This window comes from Tiliqua scincoides, chromosome 4 (assembly GCF_035046505.1).
Source record: "Tiliqua scincoides isolate rTilSci1 chromosome 4, rTilSci1.hap2, whole genome shotgun sequence".
Lineage (NCBI taxonomy): Eukaryota > Metazoa > Chordata > Lepidosauria > Squamata > Scincidae > Tiliqua > Tiliqua scincoides.
Window position 1 is genome coordinate 59,292,007 of NC_089824.1, and position 25,082 is coordinate 59,317,088.

The 25,082-nt window shown below is 43.1% G+C and overlaps 1 protein-coding gene across 1 annotated transcript in view; it reads left to right on the forward strand.

Moving 5' to 3' along the window:
* The window catches only part of PTPRM (protein tyrosine phosphatase receptor type M), a 544,564-nt gene that overhangs the window by 356,420 nt on the left and 163,062 nt on the right, over positions 1–25,082 (forward strand). The window contains exon 14 of the mRNA XM_066626178.1: positions 19,423–19,555. Coding sequence (XP_066482275.1) covers positions 19,423–19,555 — 133 coding nt within the window. The remainder of the gene's footprint in view (positions 1–19,422; positions 19,556–25,082) is intronic.

Here is a 25,082-nt window from a genome sequence, read left to right on the forward strand (position 1 = left end):
ATCCAGTGTCTCAGCTCAGTTAGATGAAGTCTTCTGACAGGCAGCCTCCATCAGTTGACAAACATTCTTTTGTCACCAACCTTATTGCCATTGTATCTGCTTCAATTAGAGCTCCAGCATTTGTAACACTGATAGTTCAAAGATTCTGATTCTCCCTATTCAGTGCAGCAGATTGTAAAGTGCATGGAGAATGCTCTCCTTTCTGCAACACCAGCTGAATGTATTTTAATAGGCTGCAGTGTCACTTGTGATTTATTGCCCCTTTTTGTTCTTTTATGTGTTGTATTTGTCATTTTTACCATGGCAGTTTCATCTATAAAACAGTATAGTTAGAAAATGTTAAGAGGATACACAGTTGCCACAGCAGCTGCTCTTTCCTCCCCCTTTCTTGTTGCAGTGAACCAGTGGGTCAGATAGTAAGAATTCTCCTCCAGATATTCCTCTCCCAGTGGGAGTATATACACTAAGTATGTGTATCCATGTGTAGCACAAATAAATAGCTACAGTTAGTAAATAATGCAGGAGGATAATGGGAACAGAGTATCTTCTGCTGATTGTGACAGTCCCTATAAATGCTAAAAGATAGCATTTAAACAAACCTATGTAAGCTATATGAAAAATATTGTAAATAACTGATAAGAGAATTGTAAATAGAATGTAAATAGGACTGTTTTGTCACAATTTTTATGATGAAAAATATAGTAAGGAGTTTAATGTTTGATTACTATTTCTGTATACCAGCCAAAGTACCTTAGTATGAGCTACTCAACTGTGGATGCTGAAGTTGCCACTCATTAAGGCCAGCTTTCTGAATCTGGTTTGTGTGGCAAATACTGTTTCATCATTCATCAAGCCCCTTCAGACAGCTTAACTCAACTTGGTTCCAACCACTTTCTTGTTTCCAACCACTTTCTGCTGTGACAAGGCAGCATTTTCTGTAAAAAAAAACTTCTTGTCCAAATTCATCCAAAACAGTTTTCTGTTAGTTTCCTATTAGTTATGTCTGCATAGCATCTGTAACTTTCATAACCAGTTCTTTTTTCTATCCTGCCTAATGACAAACAGCACAATCCTATATATGTCTGCTCAGAGGTAAATCCCATTGTGGTCAATGGAGCTTACTCCCAAGAAAGTATGCATAGGTTTGCAGCCAAAGAGAGATTCTGAGGAAATTGTGATCTGAGCCTCCCATCCCACTAGGAGTCCCAGGTCAGAGTCTGTTTTCCCAGTTTTATGAAAGCTGGCCATGTGCCTTGGCTTGAGACCTAGGAAATACATTTTTGTGAGTACTGATTCAAGTCTTTCCAGGTCAGAATTCAAATTATAGATGAAAACCTGATAGAAGTATTTCAGTCTAATTACCCATAAAATGCTTGTGTTTAAAAGCCTGAAGTAATTTCATTCTGGAGAATTTTAAATAAAGATAGCTGAAGCAGAGAAGCCTAGTTTTGTCTACAAAACAAGTTGGAAACAACTCCAGTGATTTCCAAAGGGGCAGCCATGTTAGTCTATTGTAGTAAAAAATAATAATAATAATAACAACAGAGTCTTGTGGCACTTTAAAGACTAACAATTTTATTGTGGTATGAGCTTTCATGGATGAGAACCCATATCCGTCAGAAATATCAGGTACATTGACATAACTCACACAGCCACACACTGGTATAGAGAAAAAATTGTAAGTGGGGCCAAAATACCATGACACTACTGTGCAAAGTTAAAATGCATGTGTACAAGATATAGGACAGTAACCATTTACAACATTGAGAGCCAGTCCTAGGCAGGTCTGCTCAGAAGACCTCCCATTAAAGTCAATGGGGTTTACTCCCAGGAAGTGTGGATAGGATTAGGCTATGAATTGATCTTCACAAAATGATCCTAACCTTTATATGCTCATTTAACCCTATTGTGGTGCAAGACCATAATTCTTAATCCCTAAGGCCTACACTCATATAATCAAACCTGTAAATAAATTTTAGTTCAGCAAATTCATGCGGGAGTCTCTCTTTGACATTCTTTTGCTGAAGAATTTAGGGCGCAATCCAAACCTGCGCTGGAGCAGGCAAATCAGGAGGCTTGCGCTGCATCTAGTGCAGGTTCATTGGCTGCAGTGGCTCAGCCAGAGGCAAGGGGAAGCACTTCCCCTTACCCCTGGGTAAGGGTTGCTCGCCCCAATGGGTCTCCTTGGACCTGAGCCACCTCTGGAGGTGGCGCAAGTTCGAGGAGAGTGTAGCAGCTTGAAGCTACTCCATTCTCCCCAGGGACAGGGGTTGGGATCTGGCATAACCGCTGGGTCCCAGCCCCACCCCTGGCTCCCCGCACTCCTGCCTGCAGGGCCTCCCATCGCCCACCCTCCCCCTGCCCAGAAACGCCTCCCTCCCGCCTCCCCCTCGCGCCCCCACACCTACCTTCGCCACTTGTGTCAGCGTGGGTGTGCTGACACAAGCGGTGGTAAGGAAGCCACTGCAGAGGCTTCTGCTGGACTCCGTGCATCGGCGCATCTAGATGTACTGACGCAGCTTCCTCCCACGGAGATGCAAACATGCTTTACGGCACGTTTGCTACCCTCCCGGGGCACCTATGCTGGCCTAAGTGCCGGTTAGGATTGCGCCCTGTGACTTTCATGTAATAGCAGAGAATCCTCAAAGACTGAAATGTTCTTCCACCAGTTTCTGAATGTTACCATTTTGATATCAGTCTTCTGACCATTTATCTTCTTACAAGGATTCACATGTTTCTCCTACAAAATTAGCAGGAAAGCATTGTTAGCAGGTGATGTAATGTACATTTTTTTACAGGATGAGTAAATGCATGAGTCCCAGATGTTACTGTATCCTGTAATAGTATTGCCTGAGCAGATATGTGAAGTTGGTGTCTAGATATGTTGATTTCTTTAACAATTGAAAACAAAAGATTAAAACAACATGAGCTAATATCTCCAGGAAAGTATAGAGCTTGAAATTAGTTAAAAATCAAATGATTGATATTAAGTGTTTCAAAAGCTGAGGGTTTTCTGCCTCTTTGTTTCATACCTATATGTTCAGAGTAGTAACTATGGAGGCAAGATGCGGGTGGGGCCTTGGTATCCATGGGGGTTCTCTTTCGGCGAATGCCAAAATTGATGAATAATCAAATCTGTGATCAGCCCTTTAAGCCCTCTGAAGGGGACCAGAGCTGTGCTTCAGTCACCTCCAAAGGGTTTTCTGAAGCGTGCAGAGGCAGTGCCTCTGAGGTCTTCACAATGGCCGTTTTAGGCAGAAACTGGAAGTGACATTTTTATACCATATAAGGTATTCTGAGACCCCCAAGTCTCCCAAAGCTCAGTAGCCTGGCTGCCCTCCAGTTGGAGAGTGTTCTCATTGGTCACACCAGATTTTTATACCCCCTGGAGCTACTGGCTAGCTCCATCTCTTCCTGCTCCATTTCCCTTCTTAACAGCCCTCCCTTACATGCTCCTGTTTCTCAATCTGCAAGGAGGTGATTGGGCTGGTTCCCTCCCCTACAAGGTAAGTGTGTCCTCTGTCAATGTATTAATTCTTGTTTCATTTCCCTCTGGTAAGAGATGTGAGCAAGTGCACAAGGCTATATGTGTCTATGTGCAGCTTATTTTCATGTAAGTATGTATTGTGGTATAATACATGTAAAAAGTAAAAATTGTGACTTTTCACCTCCTTTCCCATAATTATTTACTCTGAACATATAAGCATGAAATGAATCAGAGTATCTGATCTATTTGGTACTGGAAAGGAAACCTGTCGCATCAAATCTAAAAAAAAAATGCTCCTTCCGAGTTTGGTATAATTTAGCGCTGATTGTTCTGACCTGCGGCTCTAAGGTTCTGAAATACAGGAGACTTTATGTGAGCTGTTGAACATCTAGCAACACCACATAGTATGTATAGGATCTTCTTTTTTTCCAACAGAATGTCTCATCTGCAATACATCTGTAACTCCTTTCCCTTGGATGTAAGGCTGGTTCCATCACTTTCATTGTTCTAATGATGGTTGAAAACTTTGTGTTCCATTTGGCCTTTATGTTGATCAATTCAGAGCCCAATCCTGAGCTCCGTGCCACGGCGGACTGTCGCAAACGTGCCGTAAGGCGCTCGTGGTGCCCTACACAAGCACCTTTACCTTACCTTTTGATCTGTGGTAAAGTGAGTAGCCCCATTGCAGGGCTGCTTATCTTACCCAAGGGAAGGGGACGAAAGTCACCTTCTCCCGAGGCGCCTCCCTTGGTAGCCCGTGGTGTGCAGGATCTGGCCGCAGCTGTTCTCGGTGCCACCGAGGCTGGGCGCCCCGGGCAGCTCAGGATTGGGCTGCCTGTCTCTTCTTAGTTGCTGTTACTGTTTTTCTGGCAAAGTATAAGTGTTTCTCAAACTGTGGGTCGAGCCAAATTTAAGTGGTTCTCCATTTTATTTTTAATCTATTGGACTTGATGCTACTCTGGTATGTGACTGCATTTGGGGAAATGTTACAGATCCGTACTTTTAACAGGCTACTATGTATATGCTTTGAACAGTGATAGTCAATGGGGCCTACTCCCAAGTAAGTGTGGATAGGATTGCAGCCTTTGGGATGTTTGGGGAATTTTTTAAAAACAGATCAGCAATTACTTGGGAGAGTTAGGAGGGTACTTCTTTATTTTCGATACATTTTTAAACTTATGCTTATTGTAAACTTTTAATTTACTTGCTTAATTAAATTGGATTTGTTGTATGGGGATGTTTAAATTTTTCCTGCTTGATGTCCTCACTTCTAGCCATGATGTCACTTCCAGGTTAATGACATCACTTTTGGTGCATCCCAACAGATTCTCATTCAAAAAAGTGGGTCCTGGTGCTAAAAAGTTTGAGAACCACTGGTTTAATGTTTTTTGCTAATACTGCATTTTTATTTTATTTTATTCTTTTAATACGTTGTTAGCTACCTTGAGCACCTCCTTTTCAGGCAGGAACAGCCCAGATATAAATATTTTAAATAAAATATGTAATCCAGTAGCTGATGTGTGTTAAAGGCTCACATCCTGCTAGGACAAAGATATATGTAGTCTGACTCCTGCTGGAATAATTTCTATGGTATTTGATAACTCTAGATCAACTGCAAAAAGCTATACTTTTTTCTATGAATGGGTGCCATTAATCTTGTAAACCTGCTTTAGACATTCGAATTGCTGCTGTCTTCTTGTGATGAACCAAATCCAGGGCGAGAGGGAGCTCATTAAATGCACCCTCCTTTTCTGTTATTTTTTCAGGATTTTTTTTTCACATACCTTTGCAAAATGGTATAAAACTGTTTGCAAGGAGACTATATCTGTTGAATTGCTGATGGCAGAAACACTCCAGAAATTGCTGGGAAAAAAACTCTGAGATTTGGGATTGCTTCTGCCTGTCAGGGTAGATCATTCTGGGCCCCATGAGTGTGACTTTGTTTAAGGCATTTTCCTGTAGATTCTATTTAAATAGAGTCATCACTAAATAACTCTACTTAATGCAAAACCTTCTTTTTTATTTCGGTGAACTCTTATGACAAACACTGTAAGTAAATTTATTTTTCACTATGAATCTGATGTTTCTTCTCTATAAAACCTGTTTTAATATTTGGCAAACAGCTAAATCACAAGGTTCTCTATATTTCTGACAATCAGTAGAATTAGTGGAATCTTTAGTTAGCAACTTGTTTTACATCTCTCCTTCCACAGAAAATTGATGGTGTGACTCCAAAGGCACTATTAAAAAATAAAGTTGGGGAGGAGAAAAGCAATTTCAGATGGTAGCAAGAATTAAAAATCTGCTATTGGATTAAATTGTGAAGGTTATATTGTGCAAAAAAAATGCATTTGAAGAGATTTCTTGGTAACTTTCTATGATTTACAATAACTATAAAAATATTGCCAACACAAGTTAGTCACGTTCTTCTAAGCAAAGGTGTTTGTATCTTTGGCATGCACACCTAGTACACATTAGCCCATGACTTTGCCTATTACAGTGGTTCCCACTCAGACTTTGGGACTGCAGGTGAGTATTTGTGGGGGCGGGACGGGAACAGTTGGGTGTCCCATCAGCACCGCAGTGATCGCAGTGTCATGGGGACCCAGATGTTTTTCCCCTTATCAGGAAGACCCACTGCCTTGAGGAGGTCCAGGAGGCCTGCAGTTCCCATTTATAGTATTGGGCCTCCCCAATGCTCCCCATTTGTGGTTTGGAGCACACTTCTGGTTTGCAACATCCACTACTGGGGCACTCCCCTTAAGGGGAATGGCCTTTCTCGGTTCCCAATGGTGGGTCACAACCATTGGCCTTGTACTATAGTCACACAACGGATAGAAGAACGTGTTGGTAAGTGAGATAGGAACTCTTGAGACATGATTACATAGTGTCTGAAAAACAAGGGTGGACAATGTGTCTGTCCCCCTTTTCTCCATAATAGCATATGTTATTTTTGACTACAAATGTAAGTTTTTTAAAATATTGATTTTAGAACTAAATATGGATGTATTTTACACTGCTTCTTAAAGGAAACATCCAATATTATCACTTGGGTTTTTCTGGATTTGTGCTTGAAGATGAAAAGAAATGTTCTTAAAGAATAAATAATTAATAGCCACAAATATAGTTCTTTCCTGTAAGACATTACTTTTCCTTCCATATGTGAATAATATACAATACACCAAGCAGCATTACAGTTAACAGAATATTAAAGTTTGGATCTGATATAGCATGTCTCTCTGGCATGTCACACCTCAGTTCCCGATAGGCAGCCCAATTCTATCCACCCTGGTGCTATAGGCTGCAGCAGTACCAAAATGCCAGGGCAGCCACTGGAGGTCTTCTTGGGAAAGAAGCATTTGCTTTCTTAACAAAGTGCCAGGTAAGGCACAGTGAGTTTAGCATCTGTGCAAGTTCAGCAGCAGGGTGAGGAAGCCAGGGCCCCAGACACCGCCCTTCTCTTCCCATGAGAAGAGGGCAGCAAACCAGTGAAGTTTTTTAAGTACTCCTAAACAAACAAACAAAAAAAAACCTATGCAGTCAGACAGCCAGCAGCAGGGTGGGAGCTATCCAGTGTTTTGCATCGAGTGCAACATGTATGACTATATTCCTCTGGGGAATAAGTCATGGGTGTGTCCTCAGTGCAAGGAGCTCCAGGGGCTCAGGGAACATGCCCGCTCCCTTGAAGCCTTGGTGGCCGACCTGGAGAAGCAGAGGCAGGCAGAGAAGGACCATGGGGAGACTTCCGGGGACGATCAGGCTTTGTCCCAACCTCAGGTGTGCAGCTCCTCAGCTGCCCTGGTGGGAGGTCTTGGGACTGGAGGACGTCATCCTGGAGAGGAGGGAAACAGTCCCCTGGGGGGACCCCTTCTCCAGGGGACAGGTCCGTATCTGAACGCACTCAGGATACTCCTCAGCGGGAGGGGGGTCGGGGGCTTCTTGTAGTGGGGGATTTGATTATCAGAAACATAGAGAGGGGGGTTTGTGATGGAAGTGAGGACTGCATGGCGACTTGCCTGCCTGGTGCGAAGGTTGCGGACATCACTTCTCGTCTAGACAGGCTGTTAGATAGTGCTGGGGAGGAGGTAGCGGTTGTGTGCATGTCGGCACCAACGACGTGAGCAAGTGTAGCCGGGAGGTCCTGGAGGCCAAATTTAGGCTATTAGGTAGGAAGCTGAAAGCCAGAAGCTCAAAGGTAGCGTTCTCAGAAGTGCTACCTGTTCCATGCACAGGGCCAGCTAGGCAGGCGGACATCAGGGGTCTCAATGCGTGGATGAGATGGTGGTGTAGGGAGGAGGGTTTTAGATTTGTTAGGCACTGGGGAACGTTTTGGGACAAGCAGGGCCTGTACAAGAGGGATGGGCTTCACTTGATCCAGAATGGAACCAGACTGCTGGAGCATAACATTAAAAAGGTGGCAAATTAGCTTTTAAACTGATCCCTGGGGGAAGGCCAACAGGAGCCGAGGGGCATCCGGTTCGGGACTCCTTATCCCTATGGGATGAGGATGGGGAGGTTAGAGAACAAGAAGGTAAAGACAGAGTAGGAGAAGCAATTGGGAATGGTAGCATGATGGGATGTGATAGATGGTTGGCACAATGAGAGGATGCAGGGATAAAGGAGCTAATAAGCAGCCCATCTTGGGACATTCCATGTACAAATGCTTTTATGCAAATGCCCGACATCTCCAAGCAAAGATGGGTGAACTGGAATGTCTGGTGAATAGGGAAAACATTGACATAGTGGGCATAACGGAAACCTGGTGGAATGTGGAGAATCAGTGGGATACCGCAATCCTGGGCTATAAACTCTACAGGAGGGACAGGGAGGGGCATGTTGGAGATGGGGTGGCCGTTTACATTAAGGAAGGGATTGAATCCAGCAAAGTAGAGATTGAAGGCGAGTCCGACTCCACCATAGAATCTCTGTGGGTTAAATTACCAGGCCTGAGGAGCGATGTAATACTGGGGGCATACTATCGTCCTCCAGACCAGAAACCGGAAAGGGACCTTGCAATGAGGAAACAGATCAGGGAGGTGACAACGAGGGACAGGATTGTAATCATGGGGGACTTCAATTATCTTCATATTGACTGGGTCAATTTGTGTTCTGGTCACGAAAAGGAGACCAGATTTCTTGACATGTTAAATGTCTGTGCCTTGGAGCAGCTAGTCATGGAGCCCACCAGAGGACAGGTGACTCTGGATTTAATATTGTGTGGTACTCAGGACCTAGTTAGAGATGTCAATGTTACTGAGCCATTGGGGAACAGTGATCATGCTGCGATCCATTTCGACGTGCATGTTTGGGGAAGAATACCGGGCAAATCTCTCACAAAAACCCGATGGGCGAAATTCCCTCATATGAGGAGGATGGTTAGAAGGAGGTTGAAAGGGAAGGTAAAAAGAGTCCAATCTCTCCAGAGTGCATGGAGGCTGCTTAAAACAACAGTAATAGAGGCCCAGCAAAAGTGTATACCGCAAAGGAAGAAGGGCTCAACTAAGTCCAGGAGGGTGCCCGCATGGCTAACGAGCCAAGTTAGAGATACCGTAAAGGGCAAGGAAGCTTCCTTCCATAAATGGAAGTCTTGCCCTAATGAGGAGAATAAAAAGGAACATAAACTGTGGCAAAAGAAATGTAAGAAGGTGATACGGGAGGCCAAGAGAGACTATGAGGAACACTTGGCCAGCAACATTAAGGGGAGTAGTAAAAGCTTCTTCAAATATGTTAGAAGCAGGAAACCTGCCAGAGAAGCAGTTGGCCCTCTGGATGGTGAGCAAGGGAAAAGGGAGATAAAAGTGACTTAGAGATTGCAGATTAGGAGGAATTATAATAGAATACTCTTCCTAATTGAGTAGCATTAATTGGTGGCATTTCTCTTTTACAACTGTACAGTCTTGTCGCTTGGATTCAGTAAAGTGGTGTCTTAAATCCTCAATTTAACAAACACTGCTATAGATAACTATTCTGAATTAATGCCGTTTGTCAGTGGCTCAGGAAGGTAGTGGTAACCACGCTGTTATATCTAATTTCAATTGATATAGGAAACCATTTCCCCATTTGTTTTTGAACAATGTGATGAGCCATGTTTCTTTCACTGGAAGGTATTGAACAAGGTATTGAACAGCAGGAAACCTGCCAGAGAAGCGGTTGGCTCTCTGGATGGTGAGGGAACGAAAGGGGAAATAAAAGGAGACTTAGAGATGGCAAAGAAATTGAATGAGTTCTTTGCATCTGTCTTCACAGCAGAAGACCTCGGGCAGATACCGCTGCCCGAACGGCCCCTCCTGACCAAGGAATTGTGTCAGATAGAGATTAAAAGAGAAGATGTTTCAGATCTCATTGTTAAATTAAAGGTCAATAAGTCACCAGGCCCTGATGGCATTCACCCTAGAGTTATTAAGGAATTGAAGAATGAAGTTGCTGATCTCTTGACTAAAATATGCAACTTGTCCCTCAAAACGGCCACGGTGCCAGAAGATTGGAGGATAGTAAATGTCACGTCGATCTTTAAAAAGGGAAAGAGGGGGGACCCGGGAAACTATATGCTGGTCAGCCTAACATCTATACCAGGTAAGATGGTGGAATGCCTCATCAAATATAGAATCTCAAAATGCATAGACAAACAAGCCTTGCTGAGGGAGAATCAGCATGGCTTCTGTAAGGGTAAGTCTTGCCTCACGAACCTTTTAGAATTCTTTGAAAAGGTCAACAGGCATGTAGATGCTGGAGAACCCATGGACATTATATATCTGGACTTTCAGAAGGCGTTTGACACGGTCCTTCACCAAAGGCTACTGAAAAAACTCCACAGTCAGGGAATTAGAGGACAGGTCCTCTCCTGGATTAGGAACTGGTTATAGACCAGGAAACAGAGAGAGGGTGTCAATGGGCAATTTTCACAATGGAGAGAGGTGAAAAGCGGTGTGCTCCAAGGATCTGTCCTGGGACCTGTGTTTTTCAACCTCTTCATAAATGACCTGGAGACAGGATTGAGCAGTGAGGTGGCTAAGTTTGCAGACAACAGCAAACTTTTCCAAGTGGTGAAGACCAGAAGTGATTGTGAGGAGCTCCAGAAGGATCTCTCCAAACTGGCAGAATGGGCAGCAAAATGGCACATGCGTTTCAGTGTAAGTAAGTGTAAAGTCATGCACATTGGGGCAAAAAATCAAAACTTCACATATAAACTAATGGGTTCTGAGCTGTCTGTGACAGATCACGAGAGAGAGCTTGGGGTGGTGTTGGACGACTCAATGAAAGTGTCGACCCAATGTGCAGCAGCAGAGAAGAAGACCAATTCTATGCTTGGGATCATTAGAAAAGCTATTGAGAACAAAACGGCTAATATTATAATGCCATTGTACAAATCGATGGTAAGGCCACACCTGGAGTATTGTGTCCAGTTCTGGTCACCACATCTCAAAAAGGATATAGTGGAAATGGAAAAGGTGCAAAAGAGAGCGACTAAGATGATTACTGGACTGGGGCACATTCCTTATGAGGAAAGGCTACAGCGTTTGGGCCTCCTCAGCCTAGAAAAGAGGCGCCTCAGGGGGGACATGATTGAGACATACAAAATTATGCAGGGTATGGGCAGTGTGGATAGAGAGATGCTCTTTACCCTCTCACACAACACCAGAACCAGGGGACATTCACTAAAATTGAGTGTTGGGAGGGTTAGGACAGACAAAAGAAAATATTTCTTTTCTCAGCGTGTGGTTGGTCTGTGGAACTCCTTGCCACAGGATGTGGTGACGGCATCTGGCCTGGATGCCTTTAAAAGGGGATTGGACAAGTTTCTGGAGGAAAAATCCATTACGGGTTACAAGCCATGATGTGTATGTGCAACCTCCTGATTTTAGAAATGGGTTATGTCAGAATGCCAGATGCAAGGGAGGGCACCAGAATGAGGTCTCTTGTTATCTGGTGTGCTCCCTGGGCATTTGGTGGGCCGCTGTGAGATTCAGGAAGCTGGACTAGATGGGCCTATGGCCTGATCCAGTGGGGCTGTTCTTATGTTCTTAACCTGGGTAATGGCACCACGGCTCCAATGGGTCTCCTTGGATCTGCCCCTCCTGTTGAATGGAGCACACTCTGGAGGAGGCCCATGTTGGGCTACCCAGCCACTGTGGGGATATAGGATATGGCCGCAGGCGCTGCTGCCATCTCCACCACCCTCCTGTGAATGATCCTCAGCTGCCCTGTTCCATCCTCCCCCACCTTCCCCCTATTCTCCCCCATCCCAGGAAACCTTATCACTGCCCAATGGTGATACCATCAGCAGTTCCTCCACTGCATGCACCCAGCACTGAGGCCCAATGCCGACTGGGGCTGGCCAAGCACTGGTGCTCCCTCCTCACTGGGTGCCACAATTGTGCTTTATGGCATTTTCATTTCATATTGCTACGGAATTAGGTTTTGTAGTAATGGTTAACTGTGGTCGACCAGTTAATTTCTTAAATGCAGCATATTGGATTTCTCACATGCAGAAGCCTGACTGACAACAGGAAATGTGACCTAGCACAATCCTAGGCATGTTTACTCAGAAGTAAGTCGCACTGTATCCCATGGGCACTTCCCAGGAAAGTATTATGGAATTGCAGCCTTAGGCTTTGCCTCCAAAAAATGTCTGGCCTGGGATTGCACAAAACAAAAAAGAGGTTAAGAAATGCCAATGATCCAGGAGGCTGTCTGAATAGGAGCCTTCTAGTGTCAAGTGGAAACCTGGGCTGAGGTGTGAGAGGGTCAGGTGAGTCACCCCACCCTCTGGACCAGTGAAAAAGGAAAAGGCAGTAGGAGCTGATTATTCTAGGGAATATAGAATGTTAGGATTTTATCAGAGACAGTCTGCCCCAGAAAATAAGAAGAGAAGTTGGCAACTAGCAACTGCAGACTTGCTTAGAAAACACATGTATCTGATATTGCATGCTGGAGTCGTTCAGACCTGTATATTGATAAATAAACAAATATTGCAAAGGCATCATAAGTCTCCAGAACTGTCTCCTGCAAAGGAACCCTGAACCTGGGTTGTACAGCAGATCCTGGCACTTTTCCATGCTTGAAGAAATGAGGCAAAAGCATACAACAGTGTCATGGCTGTTACACTGATACCTTTTAATTTCACTGCTAAGTCTGGGTGCCCATGTTTTTGCTAAACCTTGATATGTTTATTATCCATCTTCTACAAACACACATCTAGATTGTAATTATGTTTATAAAATTAACTCCCAATTGGCAATCATCAGGTGTTTCAGAAGACAAGTCTGTAGAGAATAGTTCCATGCTGTAATCCCCCCAAATCCTAATTAATCAGCTTCTAAAAGAGTTTCGGAAGCTAATCTGCACCACACAGGAATATGTATTGCATCTGATACTTTCTATTTCATTTTAGCAGAGGAAGCAATTCGGCTCTGCTCCTAACAGCAAAATGGAACATCACAGTTCTTGTTTTTTCACATGATAGAATTCCCTGGAAGTTTATTGCAGGATATAACAATTAAAAAAAACAACAAACCACTGCTGACAGCCTGATGAAGTTCAAAGGATGCTGTTTTAAATTTGTTCTTAAACTGTTTTAAACTATTGATAAAAACTCAGTCATTAATTCTGAGCCATCTGGATGGGGGAGGGGACCACTGGTAAAATGCTACAGTTTGTGCATCAGTATAAGGAAGGGTTGTGATTCTTCTTTCACGTCATTGCCCTGGCACTAAAACAGATTAATAATCGCTGCTGTTGAGTCTAAACTATAACCACTAGTATTTGGCAAGATGCAAGGCAAAATGCTGCCAAAGGCACTGCAAGTCAAATAGTTTTCAGTGCTAATCTGGTCAAGGCTTATACTGAGGCATTGATTTAAAAAAAGTTTTTTCATACACTTATCTTCACATGTAGTTCATAAGTAGCTTGTGACATGTCAGAATTCTAGGCTCCATTTGTCAGTGGGTTCAGGAAAAAAAGGCTGTTCCCTTTTTTAAAAATTGGAAATAGCTTGGTTTAGTCCACTTCAAACATGTTACCCAAATTGTTCTCATCATTGGGAATTCAGTGGAGTTCACACAAGCTCTTGTACACTGCCCCCTTTCATTCTCACTTATAGTGGCAACAATGGTGACAGCAACAGCATAGGGGACAACTTGCTAGATATCTAAATACCCTTTATTCCTCCATCCCTGTCCCCATAAATGCTTCATTGACAGCATCCCAGGCACCAGAAACCTGGAGAAGTACAGTTTTCCAGGGTACGTCCTTAGTATAGACATTAAGTGCCTTAGAAACAACATGTACCAGAACTCTTCCTGTCTAGAATGCCCCTCAGCATGTCTAAGGACTCAGATATGTGACAGCATTGCATTTTCCAGGGTCTCTAGTGCCTAGGATTTCACCATAACAGCATTCAGGGTATCAGGAAAGAAAGTACAGGTGGAGCCTCTTTGTCCACGGAGGTTCCGTTCCTGGACACCCCCCCCCCACGGATACTGAAAATCGCAGAAAACAGAATGCATGATTTTCAGAGCCCTACTTTACTCTAAACACGACTGGAGCTTTGCTCTGGTCATGTCTGGAGCCATTCCGAGCCTGAGACCATGTGCCACCTCAGCAGCCTCTCCAAGGCTCAGAATAGCTCCTGGAGCAATTTTTGGACAACTTCCAGAAGTTGCTTGAAACCCCTTCGTGTGGCTTTCTGAGCCTTGGAGATTCTCTGCTCCACCTTGTGCAGCCTATCTGAGACTTGGAATGGCCCCCAAAGCGATTTTTGAACAACTTCCAGTTTTACCAGAAGTCACCCGAAAACCACTCCGGGTGGCACACAAGGAGGCGTGTGGCCTCTCTAAGGCTCAGAAAGTCACCTGGAACAGTTTTCGGGCAACTTCTGGAAGTTGCCTGAAAATGGCTCCAGGGGCTATTTTGAGCCTCAGAGAGGCCATGCAAGGTGTCATGCTGCCTCTCTGAGGTTCAGAAAGCCTCCCAGATGCAACTGGAATGAGATTTCAGGTCGCATTGGAGCTCTGGGTTTGGCATTTGCAGTGGGGCAAAATCCACGGATGCTGAACCAGTGGATAAAGTGGCCCCTCCTGGAAACTGGCTCAGATTACAGTCTGAACGAGAGAAAAACGTTCAGGAAAAGTGGCTGTTGCTTAATAATACATGCAAGCATATTCTGAACTGGTTGTGTGAATTTTCACTACCTTGCTAGTCATAACTCTCACCATAGAGAGAGGAAATCAAAACACTTTTAAAGTAGGAAAGTCTGGAACTGAAGCTATAGCTGTGTTTACATCAGGTATATTAACTTGAGCGCAATGTATTCTGTCAAGCAGATGCTTTTTAGGGCAGCTGCTTTGCCAGTGGGAGCATAGGATTTGGCTCTATGTTTTTGGTTGTTTTGACATGCAAAATCCTAAACCAAATAACCATTTGAACCTGCTGGCCTCCTTCATTTGATTTACAGCTTGTAAGGCCTTCCATAGCACTGCACTATTCTTGCCAGTGAATTATTTTTTCCATGGTTCCTGAGCTGTGCTGTTCTGGCTTAGTATCAGCTCCTAACTGTGCAAACTGGCTGTCATTAATGCTGATGTCATGACTACCCTTGCAACACCTTCAGATAAACTGAGCGTGACCCAGATGCATTTGGCTCTCACAGTCTCTGTACTATCTGAGTATTCTTTCTGTCCTGAGTATCCTGAAGGCTCTGCTGTACTTTTGTCTTTTAGCCATCTCTTGTATTCCAGGCTGCACATTGTTCTTTTGCCTGTTGCTGCTCCTGAATAAAAACCTGTTTTAGGATTTACGGCCTCTCTGTTCACCCTCTGACTGTGAATAGAGGTTAGTACTTTGAACCAACGCCTTGATTGAACTCTTTCAAATTTGAACCAATTTCTGCTTCAACTGCACCAGAGCTGCCAACGCACAGGATGCCTTTCTGCTCAGAAATGAAGCTTTTCAAATTTTTAAAAACAGAATTGTATGTTCTTCTCTGCCATCCCAGCCTCTTACATTATGGCAGACCCTTGAATTAGATAATCAAAAGCAGAAGCACACCATTATTCGACAATTTGGTCCTGTCCTATTTTGCATGATTCCATGCTCCTAATCACAGTGCAGCTGTCACACAGGGTATAACATTTCATTTCCCTGACCTCATCTGCAGCATGAGTTAAGAGTAGGTGCTAAAAAGTGATATTACTTGGATCCTGCTGCCTGCATAATAATTTGATTGCATGCCTCTTAAGGATATGAGTTTTTTTGAAGGTGTGATCATTTACCTTGCCCTCGGGAGGACAGATGGATATTTACTAGTTTCTATGTAACGCAGGTCAGGAGTTAGAGTGAAAACGTAGAAAATAAAAACCATTATGAGCTGAAAAAGTAGAAAATAAAAACCATCATGGGCTGGTTAATAATGGGGAAAGTATGTTTCATTGTTGACAGCTTTGCTGTGCCTATTTTCTTGGATGCTTTTAAACTTTGCCATTACATCAATTGATGGGAACACCTGTGCAAGACATTTAGTTGGAAAAGCTTGAAAGTGATGCATTGAACAAGTGCTTTTAAAGCTAACAAAAGTCAAGAAATTGCTGTGCTACTGGTCAGGCTAGAACTAGAAATTATAGTGAGACCAACAAGCTGTAATAAAGGAAGAGGTTATTGAATTAAATGGCACTACAGGAAACAAAACAAAGACTTTTGTATATGTGGAACAACAAAACAAACTGATTTTACTTCAATACAAGGGTTTTATCATTATTTGTAAGTTTATAATGAAAAAATCCCCTGGGGGCTGGGGATAAGAATAGGCCCCTAGTTTGGCTGTACTTGTCGTAAGAGGCAACTAAACAGCCACCGGGTAGATGGGACTCGTCAGCCTGGGAAGGCAGCTCATCTGAGAGAAGGAAAACTCTGATCCCAAACCTCCACTGCCTTGTGGCTACATCCAGTTATGGAAAAGGCTTCAGGAGTCAACCTTGAGGCAAAATCAGGAGCCAGAGTCCCTGAGGCAGTTCATGGCTGAACACAGTCACATTCTGGCAACTCCTGCGACGCCGCTGGAACCAACCGTATTGGCCTCTGCCTTTCCATTGGACCATTTCAGCGACGTGGAGAGGGGGGATTTGCTGCATGGGTAACAGCCTATCCTCCATACCTACTTTACCCAGGCTTCACGCACTGGAGAGGACACTGTTCCAGAACCACCATTCAGAGCGTGACACCATAGTCTTCCGAGACTGAAGGATGCCAACAATAATGAAAAAGTATAATCAGTTGTAACGAATTAGTTATTTATTTTTCAGAAGAATTAAAACTAAATAATTGTCATCCTGTTATTTTTCTGAGCTACAATCCCGCCCACAATTACATGCACTGGAAAGCCTATGTGTTTCAGGTTTTACCATACCTAACTCAGGACTAGATTATAACCAACCTTCTAGGGCCTATGAACTTCCAGCCAGGTGTAGCCGCTCGTGAGACCAGGCATAAAACAAGTGGTATTTATGGCGCAAGGGCATCAGTCCTGCACTGGCATCATTAGTGGCACCTCCTGCCATTGCCATGGCATAAACATGTACATGCACATAAGGGCATGGGGTCCTCTGTGAGTGTCCTCATAATTGTGAGGGTTGGCACATCCTGGGATCTTCCACGTAAACAATCAGGATTTATTTTCTTTATATACAAGGCAGCTCTTAGTTGGAAGGAGAGAGAGCAAGAGCATAGGAAGCACTGTGAAAGAGAACTCCACTAAACCATATCCTCCTGTGTCCTCATGGCAGAAGGACGTTTTCCTGGAACCTTCCACTCCTGCATTACCTGCTGTTTCTGTTCATTATGTTCCATTAAAAATTCATGCAGCTTCTGCTAAGGCTGTGTTGAAAAGTAAGATGCATGCATGGATGGATTGGAATGACTGCTTTTTGCTCAGAGAGAAGTAGTGTGTTTTTGGATCACTCCAGTAAAGGGCAGCACCACCTCACTTCCACTGTCTTGCTGGCCTTTACGCCAGATACTTTGCTGCTGGTGCAGCTAAGCTACAGTACAGCCTTAAATATTGACATCACTGAAGGGAATGCAATGTTAGAAAGACTTTGGGGATATAAAATTAGGAGTGTCCCTTGCACAATACATTCAAAAGCAAGGACAAAAAGTGGCCAGTCTTGGCATGATTCTTGGTGTTGGTATGTGGAAGTTCCTGTAGTCTGTAAATGTGGCTATGATCATATAAGTGAGTTCCACAGTGAGATAGTTGGACCAAATAAAAAAGTTTGTGTGTTATTGGTTCCTGATGCTCTTTGTTAATTAAAAACAAAACAAAAAACAAACAAAAAGGCCACTGGCTCTGTCAGGTGCTTTCCTATCTCTCTTCTAAAGTTCAGACATGACAAGATACAGGAGGAAAAAATGAGAGACGATTTATTCACAGCAACACAATTTGTAAGCAGAAATGACATGGCAAGAGATAACCTAATGGTGGCACTGCTTCTAGCATAATGTAGACTGGCATTGTAACTACAGTACTTCCTAGTCCAGTTTGCAATGTGGCTGTTATGGTTCATTGGTGGAACTGATTTATAACTAACTCAGAATTTCCATCTTCCATCAGAAGACATATTTTAGATACAGTATGTAGAGATTGGTAAAAGAGATCAGTCCTCTATTGGGCATCAGCATGAATGACAAGGCTTATTAACTAAAAATGGAGAACTGTTTGTGAAAATATAGCTATAAACTTTGGTAAGAGGGGTTTTGGAAATCTGACCCAAGTTTGACTCTGTAAGAACTGAGCACCCTTGAAAATTTGGCATAATTTGTTACTGAACCATCAAAGCTATCCTGGGATAATTATTCGTTACTATGTTTCAAAGTAAATGAAAAAAAAGTTAGAACTTAATCAGGCTTTCAAAGTCCTTGATGAAATAAAGCGTATGCTAGCTCCCAAACGTTAAAGTTTAATTACATTTTACTCTCTCCCCGCCCACACCCATGTCTGTCCAAAGGCACTTTAATGAGGAAGCTTATAAATCAGACTTGTTTCCAGGTTTGTCTGTCTACCTTGTGAAGGTGACATGGTGCCTCAAATGATGAATACTGTCATATTTTGATTAAAAAATCAGAAGTCCTTTTAGGGGGCAGCATAGTGGATTAAACAATGCATTCTTAACAGTTTTCATGCTGAAATTATTTAGCAGAGAAAATGCTCCTGAGACAAGTATTCTGATGTTCTATCACATTATACGGTAAACAGAACAAACAGTGCATTTTTTTTATTTTTTTTGTAATGAGGAAGCTATAAAAACCTAAGACATTCGCTGCTGTAAGGCACTGGTTATCTCATTTAAACAGATATTAAATGTGGGTGCCAGTGGTGTGATCATCAGCTGCTTTCCATTTTATGAAAAAATTGCTTAGAATGAGTCTTTTGCTTACCAGATGTGACCTAGATTTAGATTTCCAAAGGCAAAAAAAAAAGTCTATTGTGTAAAAACAAAACAATTGCTGGTAAAATGCATGGTAAATCAGCTTATCTCACATTTCCAGGTGTTTAAGCTAATATGTTCAGGAATTACTGCTTCATTTTTGAAAAATAATTGCAGAAAATGTTCCATCAAATCAAATTTGGATAAAGACTTAGGGTAGTTATAGTGTTGTTAGTGAGTATCTAAACAGCAAGATGAACTGGGAGAATAGCACAGATAATAAAAATAAAGAAAATTGGTATGCAGAAAGCAGATCTTTTGAAAGGGTGAGGGGTAGGTGAAGCATTGACATTTGGGTTAGAAATATAAACAATTAGATTTTTCTCAGTCAGTTACTGTAAAAGCAAACGTCAAAATTTTGGTTTCTGCACATTTGTTATTATTGTTATTTATTGTGTATCAGAAAAAAATCCATATCTTAATTCTTGTTCTCTCTTTCTTTAAAATATTCTTTTGTAGGTGCTGCTACTAGGAAACCTGACCCTGAGCCAGAGAAGCAAACAGACCACACTGTTAAAATTGCCGGAGTCATTGCTGGAATCTTGCTCTTCATTATTATATTTCTCGGGGTTGTCTTGGTTATGAAGAAAAGGTGAGCAGCTAATAAATATTTTGGTGTGTATGTTTTTTGTGGTGAAGCATCTCTTGAAGCAGTTTTCAGAAAAAGTCATGCAAAGTTTCCAGCCACGTTTAAGCACAGTTAAAAAGAAATTTTGGTGCTTATTCTCCCTGAAGCTTTTCCAATGTTATATGAAACTGTGATATTTGACTGTTTCTTCCTGAAGCATTCTTAGTCAATTAATGTGAGTGCCATTGTGTTAAAACACCCCAAGGATGATGATTCTAGCACTTTATGCTACATAAATAACCCAAATGGCATAAGAACATCACCTAGCTGCACCTCCAGTCTATCTAGGGATCAGGGTGAAAGTTAGAGCTCAGTCCTATCCTATCCATTATTTCCCCTTACCCATCCATAAGCCTCCTGCTCTGCAGAGGGTCTCCTTGGACCTGCACCAGCTCTGTAGCTGGTGCAAATCTAAGGAGAAGGGAGTGGAGAGGCTTGGAAAAGAAGGGATAGGATCCAGCATGTGCCTTTGCCATCAGTTCCACTCCTTCCGCCACCTCCCTGCACCCCGTTCCTCCTCCATTCCCAGCCCTGCACTGCCTTATTCGCCCCAAGAGGCATGCCAGGAACTGGGGGCAGTGTTGTGGTACTGCTGCCTGTTGTAACAGCACTCAGAAAATGGCTGCCAACAGAGCGCTCTGCACACTTTTGACAGCCATTTTACAACAGCCTTCTGCTGTCACAATGCACTCTGGCCAGTAGCCTGATCCTTGATAGGACTGGCTATGACAGATAATTCATTTCTTTATACAGTCTTAGATCACTTACTGTCTTGGATATACAAAGAATTACCAGTTAAAGCGGACACAATATTTTAGATCCTAGTTATAAGGTAGAATCAAAAGAGCTGTGAACAAAAGTAGCCACTAGCACTGGTAGCAGATGCTGAAGAGTTCATTTAGTTATAGTAATATAAGAGATAGACTTTACAGTGGTTTTCCTCCTTCTGCTTGTGCAAGATGTGCATAAGCATAACATCATATTTGGATTTAGTTTCACTTTTCTAACACAGTTCTCTAGTCAGTGGTTTTCAAACTGGGGTGTCGCGACACCCCAGCCTGAGAGCCCTGTGCTGTTTTCCTTAAGGGGCGGGGAGGAGGGGAAGACAAAGACACGATTCTCAGCATCACGCCTCTGATCTGGGTGCAGGGGGACATTGCAGTCGCTGCCGCCTGCAGGAGCCTCCCAGGGGTCAGGGGAGCCCACCACAGCCTCAGCAGGGCTCCCCACGCAGCGCAGAGCCCTCCAGAAGGCAATCACAACCACTTCTAGTTTTGCAATCAAGGAACAGGAAGTGGTCGCCATCGCCTTCTGGAGGGCTCTACACTGCGTGGGGAGCCCTGCTGAGGCTGGCACCAGGCTCCCTGACCCCTGGGAGGCTCCTGCAGGCGGTAGTGAGTGACAGCGTGCTCCTGCACCCAGATCAGAGGCGCAATGCTGGGCATCGCATCTCTGCCTTCCCCCCACCCCCTGCCTTCTAAGGCAAAGACTTAGTGGCTCTCAAACTCTCCCTGAGAGTTTGAGAACAACTGCTCTAGTGTGAAATCTAAAATAGTCTTTCCACATGTGGCTTCCATGAGTTGAAAATCATGTCTGTATCCAACACATTGGAAAGAATTGTATGTAGGAGTGGATTCACTATTTAAATTGTTTAGATTTTTTTATCTTCATTTTTTCCTGTAAGAACAAATGAAATGACAAAATGCAGTCATGCTGGAGATAACGTAGGGCAGTTTAGTAAGCATTTGCAGGTGAAGGAAGGGAAATGGCCTGCTCTGAATATCATCAGATGCTTGTTAGATGACCATCATGTTTGGAATACAGCATGATGAAAACACTGTCATGCTTTGAAATATCTAACAGATATCAAGGAGTAGATGAATATTTCAGCAATGTGAAAAATGAAACAACTGTTTTTTTAACGATGAGGGTAATCATATTACATACTATGGTTGGAGTGCATATCTTGGTAACTGTAAAGGCTGTTTGTGGGTTCATTTATCTGTGGAGCTCTGGTTGGATAGGATATGATAGTATTTGAACAATATTAAGATTAAACTATCTTAGTGCTTGTTATTGGAATACTTGAACTTTGGTAGTTATGCCCTACCAACATACATTGTGTGCTATGGCAATTTCTACTGACCTCACATTATTTAAATGATCTCAAGTATACTTACTATAAGCTCTTAGCCAAGGGTCAATGAGCTAGTGAGAGGAGGTCCCTCCTCCTAGGGTAATAGGTCATCCTCCTCTAGGTACCCTTTCCAGGGCTGAGGCAAAGCACTAATAGGCCTCAGAGCTTCAGATCCTACAGTGGGGAGGGAGTTATGGCTGCACCCATGGCACATCAACCAAAGCTGCTGCGCCAGCAGCAGAGCAGGTGGCATTTGGTGGCAGCAGCAACTACTGGTGCTCCTTGCCACCAGGTATGCATCATGATGGGGTCCATGGAGGGGCCAGGTGAGTCTGAATCTGGACACTTGCAATGGCCTTGGAAAGTTCCAGATGTGAAGGAATTTGTCGATAGTGCTAGGCTTGGAAAACACTGCAGGTATATTGAAATTACTAACGTATTGAGTGCATTCCTTGGACATGACTTTGAACCAAATGAGACTATAGTTTATTCCTCACAAGACATTGTAAAATGATCAAGGAGTGGAGCTTGTGGATTTCATTAAGTATTCCCTATTCCCCCACCATAATATGATCATTATCGTATTACACAAAAATGGCTGTATCACCAGTTTTTGGTTACCTGGTCTTATGAGAGAACTTTATAGAATTCATAGGACCAGTCTGGTGACAGAAGGAGAAATGTGGCTAACTGCCCAATCCTGTTCCCTACTATGCAGAAGCATGCAGCCATGCGATGGGTAATAAACACCCTGGTTCTTTCCCCAAAGCACCTCATTACTCTCGCTCCCTAGCACATGTAAAAGCATTCACAATAGAAGTCCACTGTTTCAGATAAACTCTTCAAAATAAGCAAATTCTGTGATAGATTCATATGGGACCAATATGTGATCGATTTTCTGTTAATGTGATCAATTATCCTGTCAAAAGAATGTCATTAAAACTTCACATCTATTTAGAATACTGAATTTCAAAGGTGTCTTCAAAGTGTCCAGAAGTTCACCATTGATATACAGTTGGTCCTCATCCCCTGCAAATTTGACTCAATGAGGATCACAAGCCCACACTGGAGGGCCCCAGAGGACCTCCCAGACGTGGCTGGAAGTTGTGTCTGGGAGGTCTTCTGAGGCATGAAGAGGCCTCCTCATGCCTCAGAAGGTCTGGCAGAGCCTTTTGAAAGGCACTTCCAGTTTTTGGGCCGGACCTCTTTGCGGATTCCATTATCCAAGGAAATTGGTGTCCCCAGGGGGGTCCAGAAATGAATTCCCTGTGGATACTGAGGGCCCGCTGTATAGCTGTGGTGTACAGACGTTAGCTTAATAGATATATTTAGTCAACAGGAGAAGAAAAATTATTTTGGAGGGAGGTACCATATAACAGTCCAGTCCAGTGGTGTCAAACATTAGGTTCACTGTCTGGGTAATGCCCCCGGAAGCTCTTTATCTGGCCCCTGTGACAATTGGGCTCTCCCAGTGCCACCCTTTCATCAGCCTTGATTCTCCCGAGGCTCTGGGAGGGAGAGACAGAAGGAGGCCGCAGAAGTAAAGAAATGCTAGAGATAAGGGGCAGATCAAGAGGGTGAGAGAGGGAGATGCTGCTGAGGTGCGGAGAGAGCCCAGTTGTCACGTGAGCTGCCCTTTCAGCAGCACCACTTCTGCCAGTGCCACTTCGCAGACCCCCTCTTAGCTGCTGAGCTGTGAAGTGATACTATGGCAGAAGCAGCACTGCCGAAAGTCTGGCCCCCATGATAATTGGGCTCTTCCATAACTTGAAAATAGAATCAAGATTTGCATGTTTTCTCTTCTGTCATTGCAGCTAATGAGTTTCTGTGTGAGAACAAAGTGCGTATTTCTGGTCATCAGCTGCTTAATTACATCACTTTTTGCTTAATGATGTCAGTTCCGGCCTTCATCAGGTGCTATGAATGCTATTCGGCCCACTGTATGCAGCGTTTGACACCACTGGTTCAGACAAATCCAGAGAATAGAGCAGCCATTTTCAACCACTGTGCCATGGCGCACTGGTGTGCCACAGATGGGCTGCAGGTGTGCCGCAGGAGTTTGCAGGAGGATCATTTGTTAGTAGGACCACTGGGGGATGCAAACCCCTGCTGACAGTGCAGTGTGCCTTGTCAGTTGTCAAAAAACTGGTGGTGTGCCTTGACAGTTTTAGTACCTTTTCAGTGAGCCATGAGATGAAAAAGGTTGAAAATCACTGGAATAGAGTGACTCAGACTGGTTACAGTAAGCCAGTGATTTGAGAAACTACAGAAGCTTCATTCTTTCCTGGGCAAGTTGAGAAGCTCTGGGTCACATGGGAAGAGTGCCTCCTTCCCACTTTGCCCCTTTGTTAGGGTCAGCTCTTCTGACATGGCCCAGAAAGCATCTCATGATACTCCAGTGGTATAGAAAGGATTAACACTGCAGCAGCTTTCATGGCATGGCTTAGTATAAGCAAACAGTGCCTCTTGGCATGGCAAATGGAGCTTTGGAATTTTTTATTCCTTTGGGTGAGTGCAGCAAGCTACTTTTGAAACCTGCAAAGTTGAGCTGCATCATAAGGCCTGCCTGAAAGTACACAATCCTCTGGGCCATAAGTAGCTCTCTGGTTGTGGCCTAAATTGGTAAATGTTCAAATTTGATCTGAAACTCAACTCATTTCATATCAAGATCTTTATTAAGTGATCTTACGCTTTATGTAAGCCTTGGTGTTGGGATACTTAAAACTGTCTTATTTAAAACATTCTTATTTCTCATATTCCTTGGTGCATGAGCTTTAAGACCTGCAGCATCTTATTGTCCAGGTTTCTTATATATAAAACCTCATGATTTCATTATAAACAACTCAATTTAAAAGTATCTGAATCAGCTTCAATTTCATTTTTCTTGTATTATATCAAATTGTAATTTGATATATTTGTTGAAATTAGAAACCCCTGATGCGTTAGCTATTTTTATGCAGAATAATCCATCTCAATACATTTTTGGCAGAGTTTTGCATCCAAGTGCTTTACAATCTTGCACTGATTAATTACTGTATGTTTATTGTTTCTCAAATTGCAATATACCTTTTAGAAGTGCAAGAGCATTTGTACTAACTACATTATATCACTATTGTTGCAACACATAGCAAAGAATAGGGGCTGCTGTGTCATGAGATTCTAAATAAGGAATGAGTAATTCTGAAAAGAGGGGGAAATATAATCATGGTTATACCATATAAAGAACCCTACTCTCATTTGCTTCTCGCTTTCACTATTCTGTAAGGCAAAAGTATTTCCATGGGGCACAGCAGTGCATTCCCTATCCAGGCTCTGCTTTGTTGTTTGTCATTGTTTTTGTTTTGCAGACTCAGA